The 14,141-nt window shown below is 49.8% G+C and overlaps 2 protein-coding genes across 13 annotated transcripts in view; both read left to right on the top strand.

Moving 5' to 3' along the window:
- The window catches only part of EPB41L1 (erythrocyte membrane protein band 4.1 like 1), a 66,425-nt gene extending 61,396 nt beyond the window's left edge, over positions 1-5,029 (top strand). For all 12 annotated transcript variants that reach the window (XM_050313489.1, XM_050313494.1, XM_050313491.1 and 9 more), the window contains 2 exons: positions 827-943; positions 2,061-5,029. In XM_050313489.1, the coding sequence (XP_050169446.1) occupies positions 827-943; positions 2,061-2,069 (126 nt within the window). In that variant the 3' untranslated portion in view covers positions 2,070-5,029. The remainder of the gene's footprint in view (positions 1-826; positions 944-2,060) is intronic.
- Positions 5,030-6,526: 1,497 nt separating this feature from the next.
- On the top strand, positions 6,527-13,157 carry AAR2 (AAR2 splicing factor). The gene is made up of 3 exons (XM_050313518.1): positions 6,527-7,321; positions 9,392-9,621; positions 12,071-13,157. Exons 1-3 carry the CDS (start codon positions 6,571-6,573, stop codon positions 12,236-12,238), a joined length of 1,149 nt encoding a protein of 382 aa, XP_050169475.1. The 5' UTR covers positions 6,527-6,570; the 3' UTR covers positions 12,239-13,157.
- Positions 13,158-14,141: the final 984 nt, after the last annotated feature.

The raw sequence follows: 14,141 nt of genomic DNA, 5'->3' as shown, positions 1-14,141 counted from the left end.
TCCTGCATTCTTTTTATGTAGCAGAGTTACCCCAAAACATACTTCTTTACTCCTTCTCTCCAAAAACTGACCCTTTTGAGGCCCCGAACTTTTCCAGCAGGGCAGGTTCCCATGAGTGCAGTGACACCCAGCCCAGCTCCCACAGTGACACAGCAGTAAAGGTCACATCCCAGCACAGAGACCACTGAGGGCATCATCTTTTTATTGTCTTAAAAAACATTTCCAGGTGCCCCTTCTTTGTTGAAATACTCCAAAGTGACCCAGGTATTTTCTTTCTTTCACCACAGTCTCACTCCAGGTGATGTCTCTTTGAGAGGCAATCTCTCTGTGAAAGAGGAACAAAAAGTGACACACTTTCACGATGAAATAACACAGACTGACAGAAACCTCTAGGGCCGTGGGGTCGTTTTCCTGTGGCCTAACCCTTTGGGATTTGTTGCTTAAGAAGAAAAACTATTAAGTAATTAAAAGAATCTAAAATAATTTTTAGAATTATAATAATAAATTTGATAATTCTTGTAGATTTTTCTAGTGTTTTGCTGGAGTCCCTTTGCCCAGGCTTCAGTAGGAAGCCTGGGATGCAGCCCATCTCTACAGAAAAATCAGGAAGGGAAAGACATCGCATGAGGGATCCCAATCAGTGCTGGGCTCCAGCCTCTTCTGCCAGGCTGCTGTGGGTTCAGCTCTGAACCCCTGCATCCTTATCCTCCTGGAATCCCGCTCAGCTCCTTGGGATCCCTCTCAGCTCCAGCTGCTTTCTGGTTGCGGTCAGGGTACCCAATTGTAGGGGAGTGAGGATAAATGCTTTCATCCTTCTGGTTTCTAGGCACTGGCTTTAGCAATCAAAGAGGCAAAACTCCAGCACCCTGACATGCTGGTAACCAAAGCTGTGGTATACAGAGAAACAGATCCCTCTCCAGAGGAAAGGGACAAGAAACCTCAGGTAAGTGAAGCTGCCAAATGTGATTTGTATCTGTTGGGTAAGGAGGGTAACTGCTCACATGTCTCTGGTCCCCACCAGCCACGGGTGTTGGTGCCCCTCAGCACTGAGTGGCAGCTCTTGGCATGGTGGCTCTGGCATGGCCACCTGGTTGTGGTTAGAAAGCTGGTGCCATTCCACCAAAAGTCACCTTGCTCTCCTGCTCAGCACAGGGCTCACATTTTTACGTAAAGTCATTTTTATGTAAAGAGGAAAGGACCTGCTTGTCCCCCTGGGGCAGGGAGGGAAAGAGGGGACAGAAACTTTTTGGATGGGCTGAGAAACTTGGCTAAAGGTTCTGCAAAAAAATCCGAAGTATCAGACAAGCATTTCCAAAAAAGAGGTTTTAGTCCCATTCAGATCCCCAGGTTGTGTTTTTACACACACAGGTGGTGGCAGTAGTACCTGAGGTTGCCCCCAAAGCTGTCACAGCCCCAGACACTTTTCTTCAGAGCTTGGGGAGTCCTGCCCCACTCTAAACCCTCCACTCTGACCCCATTAACCTCCATCAGCTCCTCGGGGGTGGCACAGACACCAGACCCCCATGTCGGAGCAGTGGGAGGCAGGGGTGCATGGTGGAGAGGAGAGGGAGCCTCACTGTCAAAAACTGTGTGAGGGGCTCTGCAGCAGCCAGGGTGCAGATGCATTTGGAGAGCCTCCTTGGAAATGGGATTTTCTGTTTCTCTATCATATGAATATTTTAACTGACAGCTTTTAAGCCTGGAAAAGCAAAGAGCTCCAATGCAGCTGAGAAGGTCAGGAGAGCTGCCTAATTGTATGTCCTGTCCCATAGTGCAGACAAGCAAGCCCAGACACTCCCACATCCCATGAGAGCCACCCAGTTTTAGTTGAATGGCTTAAAGTGAGGGAGCAGTGACTCCCCCTTATCACCCCCATACACCAACACCAACCCAGTGACTGAATGCCTGCTAATTACCAGAGCTCCTGCTAATTAAGTGCAAACTGTGACCCCAAGTGTTTGCAGTTACTGTCCAGTGCCCTCAAACAAAGAAGAGCCTTATGGATTTGTGCTCCATGGATTGGCACTCCATGACTGGTCCTTTCCATCTGCCTTGTACAGGAATCTTGACCAACATGTTCCTTGAAGTCAACATCTGTATTCCAACCTGGAGAACAGGGGAGAAGGAGCCTTCATGCTGGATTTGTCAGCAAGACATAGACATCCTGGCTGCAATGTTCATGACGAAGAGACAAAAATTTTTAAAAAAGGAATAGCAAATATATTATATATATATATACATACATATATATATATATATATATATAAAAACAGGAAACAAAATGCATCCTTGCACTGCTGCTATATGCTGGAAATGAATAGCAAAAAACACCACCAACAAACAAAGTCAACCCTCTGCAGATAAATTAAAGAATTTCCTGGATTGGTGATCAAATAAGATTTAAAAAGTAATAATAATAACAATAATATCGGTAACAATACAATAAGCCACCATCTTGCATGTTACATTAAAGGACACACAATCATGAGTTCATTTGTTGCACACTGAATGGAAAGAAAAACTGCTTTGCAACAAAGCAAGAAGTAAGCAAACTGAAGTAAAAAACCACAAGCAGAAGCAAAACCATTCCCCACCTCTGGAAAGAAGAGAGAAAAACACTGAATTTACGACCATAGAGTTATTTTCCAATTCACAAGTGTTGTTTTGCCCTTCTCCTCATTCCATGCTGGTTCTTCTGCATTTTTTTGAGTTCTGTTAACTCTTCCCCTGCCCTTCCTTATCTTCTCTGTGCATTTGTCCAACCTCTTGTTCTCTGAAGGTATTTAGGAACGGATTTCATTTCAAACAAAGAAAATGATATGTATATGGTTTCTCATCTCTAAAGAGCAACCTGTGGGGTTTCATATGGATGTGCATTTAAGTTATGTATATTATTATATATAACAAAGGGGGAGGGAGGGAACAATGCTGAAATAATTCAACAGTGCTGGTAAATACAGTGCCAACATTTTTAAATTATTAACTCTTTGACTGTGGTTGGTGTATTTTGAGACTCTCAGATCACACATGGACTCTGAGTCCTGCAAGAAGAGAACTGAGAAGGTTTCAGCTGCTGCTAGTTGTGGGGGGAAGGTGAAAGGGCAAGGGACAAGAATGTCCCTCCAGCTGATCTGCGTGTATGGTGGTTAGATTTGGAGGGGCAGCAGTGACTTGGAGGGGTAAGGAAGGGAGTTGAGGCTCCAGCTGCAACAGCTGTTGGCAGAATTGTCTCCTGGCCCCCAGCCAGAGCCATGGGATCAGCTGGACTGTGTTCATCGCTCCCCTCCAGCCCACTGAGCCATGCCAGTGGTGGGGGTGGTTTTGCTTTGTTTCTGGATCCCAGTAATGAAGTTACTTGAACTTTGTAGTAGGGTCGAAGGCAGAGGGCTGTTTCTGCCCTGTTTACCATGATACCTAAGGTGTGATGGCAAGGGCTGCCTGAGGCGCTTGGGCTGGGGACAGCAATGGCAGGACCGTGGCAGTCCTTCCCCAACCTGCCTGGGAATGGGCAGTGGAGGAACCATACTGTGTCCATCACTGCAGAGCGTCCGCAGCATCCCAGGCTGGATGGGAGAGCCCAGGCCCTCTGCATAAGCAGGTGTGTGTTGACGAGGTGTCAGTGGAGCTGCTCCCAGCTCGGCCCAGCTCAGCCTTCAGCCACAGGCTCCCTCCACGGCTGCCTTTGGAAGGGGACCATGGACCGAGCCCAGGGCCTCTGTACACTGTGAACCAGGCAGTTAGCTTAGACTCAGAACCAAAACCAGAAAGGAAAGGAAATAAATGGATTTCCTTCTCGAAATCATCTCTAGCTCCTACAGAAACAGAAGGGCCCATGATTCTGCACCATTTTGCCTTTAGTCTCCTACCCCTCACACAGATCGTGCCCAGAAATAGGCATGTTTTGTCAGGCCACAGCTTGGAGGATGCCATGACAGATCCTGCTTACCACCCTCACTGTCCCCGGTGGGAGCTGCTCCCTGGCAGTTGGACTGACCAGTTGCTAACCAGGATGTCCCTGTGAAGTCTGTTCTCCTAGCAGAGTGGTTTCTCCTGCAAGCGTGGAAGGCATGACCACAAGCAGGTAGGGCTGCCAGCCCTTGAGGGTTTCCCCAGCTTCCAGCCAAGCGCCTTCAGCTCCTTTTAGAGAGCAGACCCCCAACCTGAAAAGAGTTAAAGCAGTTGCATAGGCTACTTTTCTCTTGGTTGTTTTTCCAATGTACCCAAGCCAGCCATGACCACCAATGGCACTGTCAGAGGGTGAGGGGGTGGTGGATGGCCAGTGGTCTGCCCACTGTGCTGGTGTTCATCAGCACACAGTGTGTTTTAGACATGGAGGAGCCCACCCAGCTTGGATATTGCCCTTGGACACGTCCACAACTCCCCCAAGGCCACTGGGAGCCTCAAGAATTGCTTTTGGCATTGTGCAGAGTCAGGAAAGTGAAGGTTCCTGTGGAAATGAGAGGCCTTACACAGTTAGGATTCATGTGCGCTTGGACTGAAGTGAGTTCTGTTTGCAGTGAGCAAACCTAGCCCCTGGCTCCCACAGCGTTTATGGGTGGCAGTGTCTAAAACTTTTCTTAAAAAAAAGGAAAAAAGGAAAGAAAAAGCTCGCTGTTTGTTCTCTGGGTGAGGTATGGCTTTCTGATGCTCAGCTCCAGCCTACCCATCACTGCGCTCTGTTTTTAATAGCTGGTCACTGCTTGTTTTCTTCCAGGGGCCTTTCTGTTGAAAGGGGTGGGAGACATGAGTGCCTGTTTTTACCCAATCCCACAAATTCATTCTGAACGTGGCCTGCGATTGCATGAATAATAATAACAATAACAATAATAATATTTATTTTTATTTGAGAAGCACCTTACCAACCAACTGCAATGCTCTCTTGTTCCTTCACTAACTCTCCTTTTCTCTTCCCTTGTTCTCCCTCTCCCCCTTTGGTCATACTCCTTTTCAGTGCTCGGTGGTGTATGCGTGTGTGCTCATTGTTCTTGTATTCAATAAAAGTGAAATAAATGTGTTTGATGCTAAATCAGCTTGGGTCCTCAGTGAACTCTTTCCTACTCAGATGCAGAAGTGAAGGGGAACCTTGCAGCTGGGATCACTGCACATGGAAATACAGAACTCTGTATAAAGAGAAGATCACAAAATCATAGAATCCTCAAATGGTTTGGGTCGGAAGGGACCTTAAAACTCATCTTGTTCAAACCCCTGCCTTGGGCAGGGACACCTTCCACTAGACCAGGTTGTTCCAAGCCCTGTCCAACCTGGCCTTGGATACTTTCAAGGATGGGGCAGCCACAGCTTCTCTGGGCAACCTGTGCCAGGGCCTCCCCACCCTCACAGGGAAGAATTTCTTCCCAATATCCCATCTAACTCTGCCCTCTGGCAGTGGGAAGCCATTGCCCCTTGCCTTGTCACTCCAGGCTCTTGTCCAAAGTCCCTCTTCAGCTCTCTTGGAGCCTTTTCAGGCACTGGAAGGGGCTCTAAGCTCTCTGGAGCCTTCTCCAGGTGAACACCCCCAGCTCTCCCAGCCTGTCTCCAGAGCAGAGGGGCTCCAGCCCTGGGAACATGTCCCCAGCCTCCGCTGGATTCACTCCATCATTTCATGTTCCTCCTGTGCTGAGGACCCCAGAGCTGGAGGCAGCACTGCAGATGGGGCCTCTTGAGGGCAGACAAAGGTGCCACCAGGTCGGGAATTGTGGCTGGTGGAGCTGGAAGCAGCTTCATGTGGGGGCTGCTGCCCTCGTACAGTCCTGTGGGGCAGTGAAGGTGCTTTTGAGGTTGCTCAAAATGCAGAGGCAGTGTGAGCTGCCCTGCTCTTGGGGACACTGACTCTGTCATCCTGGGAGGGAGAACAAGGTGGTGGGGATGATCTATCCTGCTGTGGGATCTGCGTGTCACTGCAAGGGTCCCCATGTGTCTGTCCTGTGGGGCTCCTGGTCCATCAGTCCCAGGCTCTTATCTGTCCGTCCCGCTGCAGGGCTGGGAGGACAGGGGGAATGGCTGCCAGCTGGGGGAGTGGGACCCGCTTTGGGGTCATCGGGTCACTGGGGAGTAGCCTCAGACACGGACGCTCAAGGGGTCAAAGTGGAACAGCACGGGGCAGGGGAGCTGGGGATGGACGCGGCGGGACAGGGACGGGGCAGGGGGGTGAGGAGCCGAGCCGAGGGACAGACGGAGTGATAGGGACCGAGCCAGGGTGAACAGGGGGACAGGGACCGGGCTGGGGGTGAGCGGGAAGGTCAGGGACAGAGCCTGGGGGGCAGAAACCAAGCAGGGAGATGGACGACGGGGACAAGGACCCAGCCGGGGGAAGAGGGGACCGGGCAAGGAGATAGATGGGGGGCAGGGACGGAGCCGGGGCCGAGTGGGGGCCCCCGGGAGGACACGAGCCCCTGCTCACTGGACACCTCCACCCTGAGCGCCGCACAGTCCCGGCCCCAAGGTCGGGGGAGGCCGAGGGCTCCTCCCACCGCCCTGCCCGGAACCACCGCCCCGGATTTCCGGGAAGGGCCCGCTCCATCTCCGGGTCCGGTGGCTTTGGCGGCTCGTCCTACCCGGCCCGGCCCGGCCATGGCGGCCCTGCGGGCGGACCCCGAGCTGGCCCGGCAGCTCTTCTTCGAGGGCGCGGCCGTGGTAGTGCTGGACGTGCCCGAGGGCACCGAGTTCGGCATCGACTACAGCGCTTGGGCCGTGGGGCCGCGGTTCCGTGGCGTGAAGATGATCCCGCCGGGGCTGCACTTCGTGCACTGCAGCGCGGGCAGGGCGGGCGGCGGGCGGGACACGGGGCCGCGCTCCGGCCGCTTCCTGAGCCTGCGGCGCCGCGAGGTGCGGCTGCTGCGCTGGGACCCCGCGGGCGAGGCGGTGCGACCGGAGCCCCCCGGGGAGGGCGAGGCGCTCCGGGAGAGCCTGCGGGAGCTGGACTCCTTCCTGGGCCCGTACCCGTACGAGACGCTGAAGAAGTGGGTCTCGCTGACCTCCTTCATCAGCGAGGCGGCGGCGGAGCAGCTGCAGCCCGAGAGCGGCGAGATCTGCGCCTTCGCGGAGGTGCTGCTGGAGCCGGCGGGGCGGCACACGAGGGACCGCGCCGGGCAGCCCCGGCCGCCGCTCGGGGCCGAGTGCCGGAGCTACGCCGAGGGGCTGGCGAGGCTGCCCCGCATGCAGCCCCGGGCCGGCACCCACATCCGCTTCACCGAGCTGCCCAGGCAGCTGTACCCCGACGGGGCCACTCCCGAGGAGATCACCCGGCACAGCATGGACCTCAGCTACGCCCTGGAGCGGGTGATGGAGCAGCGCTATCCCGGCCGCCCGCTGGAGCTCCTCGGTGAGCACCGCCCAGGGCAGACCTAATCTGTACCCCTGTTTGGATTATAGCCCATTGAGGGGTATAAAGTCATGAAGGCTGAGGGAGTTGAGCCTGTTCAGCCTCAAGAACAGACGACTGAGAGGCGACCTCATTATTGTATGTAAATATCTTAAGGGGTGCCAAGAGGGTGGAGCCAGGCCCTCCTCGGTGGTTGCCAGCAGTGAGATGCGAGGCAACTGGCAGAAACCAATACCCAGGAAGTTCCATCTGAATATGAAGAAGAACTTCTTTCCTGTGCGGTGACAGCACACAAACAGATTACCCAGAGAGGTTATGGAGTCTCCCTCACAGGAGATATTCCAGACCCATTTGGACACAATTCTGTGCTGTGGGCTGACCCTGCTTGAGCAGGGAGGTTGGACCAGATGCGCCACTGTGGTCCCTTCCAACCGTTCTGTGACTGAAATGAGAGCTCTGGGATGAAACCTGTGCCTGTTCCCTGGTGCCCTGAGGCATCTCTCTTTGTTGCAGGACAGAAGTTGGTGTAGTTCTTAGCAGCAATAGGGCCTGTTCCAGTTGCCTGAAGAAGAGACCTCACTGGGGTCTGTAGCTTCTTCACAAGGGGCAAAGGGGCAGCATCGATCTCTGCTCTCTGTGATTGGTGGCAGGATCTTAGGGGATGGCTGGGGCTGTGTCAAGGGAGGTTTAGGGTAGATATTAGGAGAAGATTCTTCCCCCAGAGGGTGGTCGAGCACTGGAACAGGGTCCCCAGGGCAGTGCTCATGGCCTCAGGCTTGAGCGGTGTTTGGACAACACTCTCTGCCACATGGTGGGATTGTTGGGGCATCCTGTGAAGGAAGGGGAGTTGGACTCAATGATCCTTGAGATTCCTGTCCAGCTCAGGACGTTCTGTGAGTCTGTTCTAAGACTCTGTGGTGTAAAGATGTGATGCTGGGGGTCAGGAGCTGTCAGCTCGCCTCTGGCTTCTGGGTGCTGCTCTTGGAGCCCAGATTGCCTCAGGTTAAGTCAAAAGCAGCAGTCACAGGTCTGTCATCTGGTACCAGCCTGTCACTTTGCCTGTTAAGTTGATCTCTTGAGGACAGGTCTTACAGAGTCCTGGGAGTGCTGAGTGGGGCTGAACACCCCCAGATCCTTGTTCCTGATGTGTGGGGAGGGGGTACAAGTCTTCTAGCCAGTGGTTCCCAGTGCAGCGACCGGTCCCTACCAAGCTGGTACAGTGGCAGCTCAGACGTGTGTACTCTGCGTGCTCTCTGTGCTGTCTGTGTGCAGGTGTATACCCTGCCTTTGCTCCGTGTGCTGCCAGAGACTTGCCATGGCAGCATCTGGGCTGCGCCAGTGCTGCAATGGGGAGACCAAACCCCCTCAGCCAGGGCTGCATCTCCCAGGGCTCAACTACTCCCCAGCCTTTTATACGATCGGTGATACAAATAAGTACTAAAGCTGTGGAGGTCCTGGAGTGGGTTTGGTTTTGTGATAGGATGGAGGGAGAAGCCCTCCCAGCTTTCCAGCTGAGACTACTGAGCTACAAGCCTTTGTTTTTCCCTTCTGTTTTTTCTCTATTAATGTTATACAATTTTTTCTTTTTCAAAATTATCAAAGACAACTGTAGAATAAACAATAAGTTACCGTAGGAAACAGGGGCAAAATAGCTGATGCCAAGCATCCAGTAAGATGGACTGTGAGTCTTAATTCCACAAGGCAAACACATCTGTGAATCTACTGCTCAGTGTTCCACGGCAGTGGTGTTTGCAGTCCGCTGTGGCTCTGGATACCCAGGCTCAGGAGGACTGAATGCTCACAAAATAATAGCAAGGTCTAGCTCATTGTTTGGATTTGTGAAGTCCCTCTACAGTGATGATAACCACAGTTACAGGTGACCTGCCCTGTTCTGCTTTGAAGAGCAGAGCATCAGCAAATGGTCAGTGTTTAGAGTATCAATCACTGCTGGCAGGATGTATATGCAAAAGTCAAACCAGCACTTGGCAATCATTTAGAGAGCTTTGGGGAGGACACATACCTTGGATATCTTTCAGTCTTATGTGTGTTTTGTTTTCTGAATCAACACAGGTGAGCTGCAGTTTGCTTTCATTTGCTTCCTGATTGGGAATGTGTACGACGCCTTTGAGCACTGGAAAAGACTCCTAGACATCCTGTGCCGATCTGAAGACGCCATAGGGAAGTACCAAGACCTTTACATCAATCTCATTTCTGTGCTGTATCACCAGCTCAACGAAATCCCAGCAGATTTTTTTGTGGACATTGTCTCCCAGGACAACTTTTTAACCGGCACCTTACAGGTACATTTGTGACCGTCCCCTGAGAAACAGGAATGGGAAGCAGGGCATACAGGGCATCAGAGCAACTCCGGGGAAAAGCTGCAAAAGGAATTTAGCTGCTGTTGAGCTGTGTGGAAGATAGTGAGCTTGTCTAAGAACACAGGAATTTTCTTTTACTTTTTCCCTATTTTATTCATTGAGAAATGCCATTTGCTTCTCATCTCAGCATTTGGTCTGCTCAAATTATGCCTTGAAGAGCCTAATGCAGTGTAAAATTAAGTTTGGCAGGGAGAGGAAGTGTTGCAAATAGTGCTGGAAGCAGCGTGCCACAGTGCCTTGGGTTTGGAGTTCTGGACTGGCAAGTCCAATGCAACTGGACTGCACCAGCAGACCTGTCCTAGAAGTTTTTAAGACCTTTGCCTACATTCAGCTGAACAGCTACGAGAAAGGCTGAGCAAGTGAAAAATGATGTCTGTCTGTGTATTTTTGCCCAAATGCCATTCGTTCTTTAAAAACAAAACCTACAAACCAACACTGAAAACTTTGGCATAAAGGACTGATGATAGTGATTTTTGTGCAGTTTGAATGGTTTGCTTAGTATGCAGGGAAGCTGCAGCAAAACTTGACCTTAGGGCAGTGATAGTATTTTAGAAGCTTTTCCATTCCATCTAGCCTTAAGCAAAGCTGAAGATTACCTGTAGTCAAGTTCTTATCCAGAGGGTATTTATAGTTACTGCAACATGCAGCAAATGCTGCTTCTGCTGAGACAGGCAGGGGCAAATATGTGATTCAACACCAGAGAAACCAGTTACTCCCGCTGGCTGTGACCGTACTGTGACAGTGCAGCAAATTGGCTAAACAAAACTTCATTTAAAAAAAAGGCAAACCCAGACATGCTGATAAAGTGTGAAACAATCCCTGCAGTAATTAGGGCTAGTAGTGCTTCAAGTGCTTAATGCCTTCTCCTTTCTCAGAAAGCAGGTGCATTCCTCTCCTTTTAACTCCCAAGTTCTTGCTGTAGATTTGGGGAGGGTTGACATGTTTGGTTTTAATTACCTGGGTAAAGTGGAATGGGAAGCATTGTTTTAATCAAGTGACTTTTTTGAATTTGGATTCTTACAAATCTCACTTTTTTAATTTGTATTTTATTTCTCTCGGTAGTTTTTTTCCATCACATTACAGGACTGAAAAACCCAGCTCTGTTTGCAGTACACTCAGAGCAACTCTGTGCATTGTCAGCTTACAGTAGTACAAAGAATATGTTAACCAGCCATTCATCTGAGAGGAATTCGGGAAGCACCCTTATTGCTGGTTATCTTTCGTTTTTGGCTGCCTGAGTCTTGTCCGCCTCTGGGTTCCATCAGTCTATGTTTTGCTTCAGCAGCAGAAGCTGTGCTGGCACAAGGGACCACCCTTAAGCTTTGGCAGGAGTCATCAATTCCTAGTGACAAAGAAAAACTTTGCCTTGCTAAGTGAGCCTCTCCTCACTCAAGGTTCTCTGCTTCTCTGCTCTCCTGGGATTTCCCTGAAATAGTGCCAGGGAACCCCTGGGACTTGCCTTACCCAGTCACTTGACACACACCCATCAGAGTTAACTGGGCGTGGGCAGGTGCACAGAGGTGTGTGGGGAAGTGCATTGTCTGTGTAGCTCCTGCTCAGCTCTGAATACAGCAACTTTTTATTTTTGGAGTTTGATCCAAGGCAAGGAGAGTACAGCACAACCAAGACTAACTGTGCAGCCCTAACAATGTTTAAAGAAAAAAAATCTTGATCGAATAGCTCATGTAATGTGCAGTTCATTGAGGAGAAGTGGGAAATCTTTTAATCTTTTTTCTTTAACAGCAACCTTGTTGTGTACAAGTTCTTTTAGAAAGAGAGAATTTCACAGTGCAATGAACAAGGAAAAGACAAATGATCATCCACAAAGCAACAAACTTTGCTGCTTGTTGTCAATGATTTATCCAGCTGTCAGTAGCTCTCTCCCAAATATGAGGCTGCATTTTTCCCAGAGGAAATTTCTTCTTATGGAAATTAATTCTGGATCACAAGTTCAGCAGAGGAGCAGAAGCAGGTTGGCCTTTTGGACACATGCTGGAAAATCGGCTACTGAGAATGCTTTTTTTTTTTAATTCCTTCTGCTCAGACATTTTCCTTAGCTCACACTTAAGCATATTTCAGAATTCCATAATACAAATTCAGTTACATGCGTGTTCCTGCTTCAGAGTTCTTACCTGAGTGCACGTACTCAGTGTCGTGAAGGCAGGATGGGTGGGGCTGTGAAATCGGAGGTGTAGGCTTTGGTTAGGTAGCCCCAAAACAGGAGTGATTTCAGGTTGGTACATCCCTGGCCAGTAGCCTAACCTGAAACTCTTCCTGGTGCTCCCAGGAATGTTGATGATGCCCTTGTAGGAAAGAGATGCCCAGCTGGTGCCACAGCTGAGCTCTTTGTGACCTCTGCTCTTTCTTTTAGGTGCTGTTTTCCTGCATGTGCAGTGCTGCTGTTGATGAGCCTCTAAGGAAGAAGGCTGAAAAGTTCAAGGCTCACCTAACGAAGAAGTTTAAATGGGACTTTGAGGCAGAGCCTGATGACTGTGCTCCTGTTGTGGTGGAGCTGCCTGAGGGTGTGCAGGTGGACTGAGCCAAATGCTCCCTCAGCAGCAAACAGCTTTAAAAATAATTCATTCCTTCTCTTCTCCAGCCATACCAGCTTCCTGAAGTCAGTTTCTGAAGCTAATCTTTCTGCTGTAGAACATAGGAGGATGCTGAACTTTGCAAGAAGATCAGAGTTATTGGAGAAGTTTGAGAGTTGTCACATGGACACCTGCGTTTTTTCCCCAACTCTTCTGCAGCAACTCCTCGTAGAATATGAATTCATTACAGATTCATAGAATCATTTAAGTTGAAAAAGACCTTTTAAGATTATCAAGTCCAACCATAAATCTAACACTGCCAAGATTATCCTGCACTCAGCTGACTGGGCTCGTGTTACAGGGGTGTGACCACAACTGTTTCACTACTGTGTCAAATGCTCGTGCTGCTCACTGGGATTTGTCTGTTGTGAAGGACGACTCAAAGCCTCAGCAAAATTCCTCCCATTGCATACCCCTAACACGGAGGTATCTTATTCCTCCCATTCTTTTAAAACCTTTTGTATTTACTGCTGATGCTCTGTTTTGCCTGAGGTAAAAGACAGTGAACAGTTTTGCGATGAGAAATAGTTATTGGACTGTAGTCTCCCAGGTCTTGAGCAATAGAGCTCACAAGATTTAAAGGTCGGATTTCCACATGAACTGGAGCCTCTATTTTGTTGTAATTGGAAATCTTATGTATTTTCCTTGGTGACAGTCTCTTCTTTGTCCACAGTTCCCAGGGACAGGCTGTAAGAAGCCTGTGGTGTTTCTGCAAACGTCCACAGGGTTGTACCACTCAATTGTTACTTCCTCGGCAGTCAGACTCCCTCAGGAATTTGTCTGTGTGCATGTTGAACAGGATAATGCTCTTTGTTAGTCTTCTGTCATTCAAAATAAATCTCAAAAGAGCCTTGTCTACAGAAAACATCTGAATGAATGGGTTTAGTTGTTTAGTCAAAGCTTGTAGTACGTTGACACTGCCTTCCCTTCCCCACTGGCACGTCCAGTGTCCCTGCAGATGATCTATGACGTCCAAGGATTAGAGAGGGTACACAATGTGGCAGAAAGCTCAATGTGTTCTGGGAAGAAGGTGTGTAATTAAGTGTTTCCAGATCATCAGGAAATTCCCACAGGGATGGGCCATTGGAAGCCCTCATTGCTGCTGGGGGCCTTTCCCTCCTTCCCGCAGGGGCTCTGCACTTCATTCCTGTGGCATCCAGGTCTATCTGAAATGGATTCTGGTTGACCTGTGGGGAGGTTACTCTAATTTGGCAAGTTACTCCAGTTTCTTCTTAAGTCTTCCTTTCCATGCTTTCTTGTCCTTAACATGATGAGATCTTTTGCACGGCAGTGTGACTGTGCTCTCCCTGCCTCCTTCCTCTGTGTTTGGATCCACAGGCAGAGCTCTCTTTCAAGTTGCTCCCAGCTTTGATGGACAAGGCCTTTTTTGGTTTGTTGGCTTTTTGCACCACCCCAGTGGTTCTGGTGCTTGGCAGCAGAACATAGATCCCTGATGTCGGTAGGGAAGGGATCAAGGAGCCTGGGGCCCTGCCTGTCTGGAAGGGAGAAAGGAGCAATGCCCTGTGGCTGCACAGGGCTGGCCATGCTGTGTCAGTGCTCTTAGTCTCCTGGCAATGCTCCACTGCTTTGCTGGATAACTTGATTTGAGTATGTCTGTGTTAAATCTCAAAACGACTAACTGAAAACTAATCGTTTATAATGGTCAGGTTTCCACAATGAACTACACTTTTAACGACTGAGAAAAGAGAATATAATTGTACTTCCATCGTGTTTTTTTTTTCTTTTTGTTAGATGGTAGTAGGGACAGCTAATCCCAGAATGGTTTGGGTTGGAAGGGACCTTTCAGACCATCCAATCCCACATCCTGCTGTGGGCAGGAACACCTTCCAC

The sequence above is a fragment of the Myiozetetes cayanensis genome, unplaced genomic scaffold, assembly GCF_022539395.1.
Source record: "Myiozetetes cayanensis isolate MyiCay16 unplaced genomic scaffold, myiCay2020 scf19, whole genome shotgun sequence".
Lineage (NCBI taxonomy): Eukaryota > Metazoa > Chordata > Aves > Passeriformes > Tyrannidae > Myiozetetes > Myiozetetes cayanensis.
This window is presented reverse-complemented; position numbering and strand designations above follow the sequence as displayed.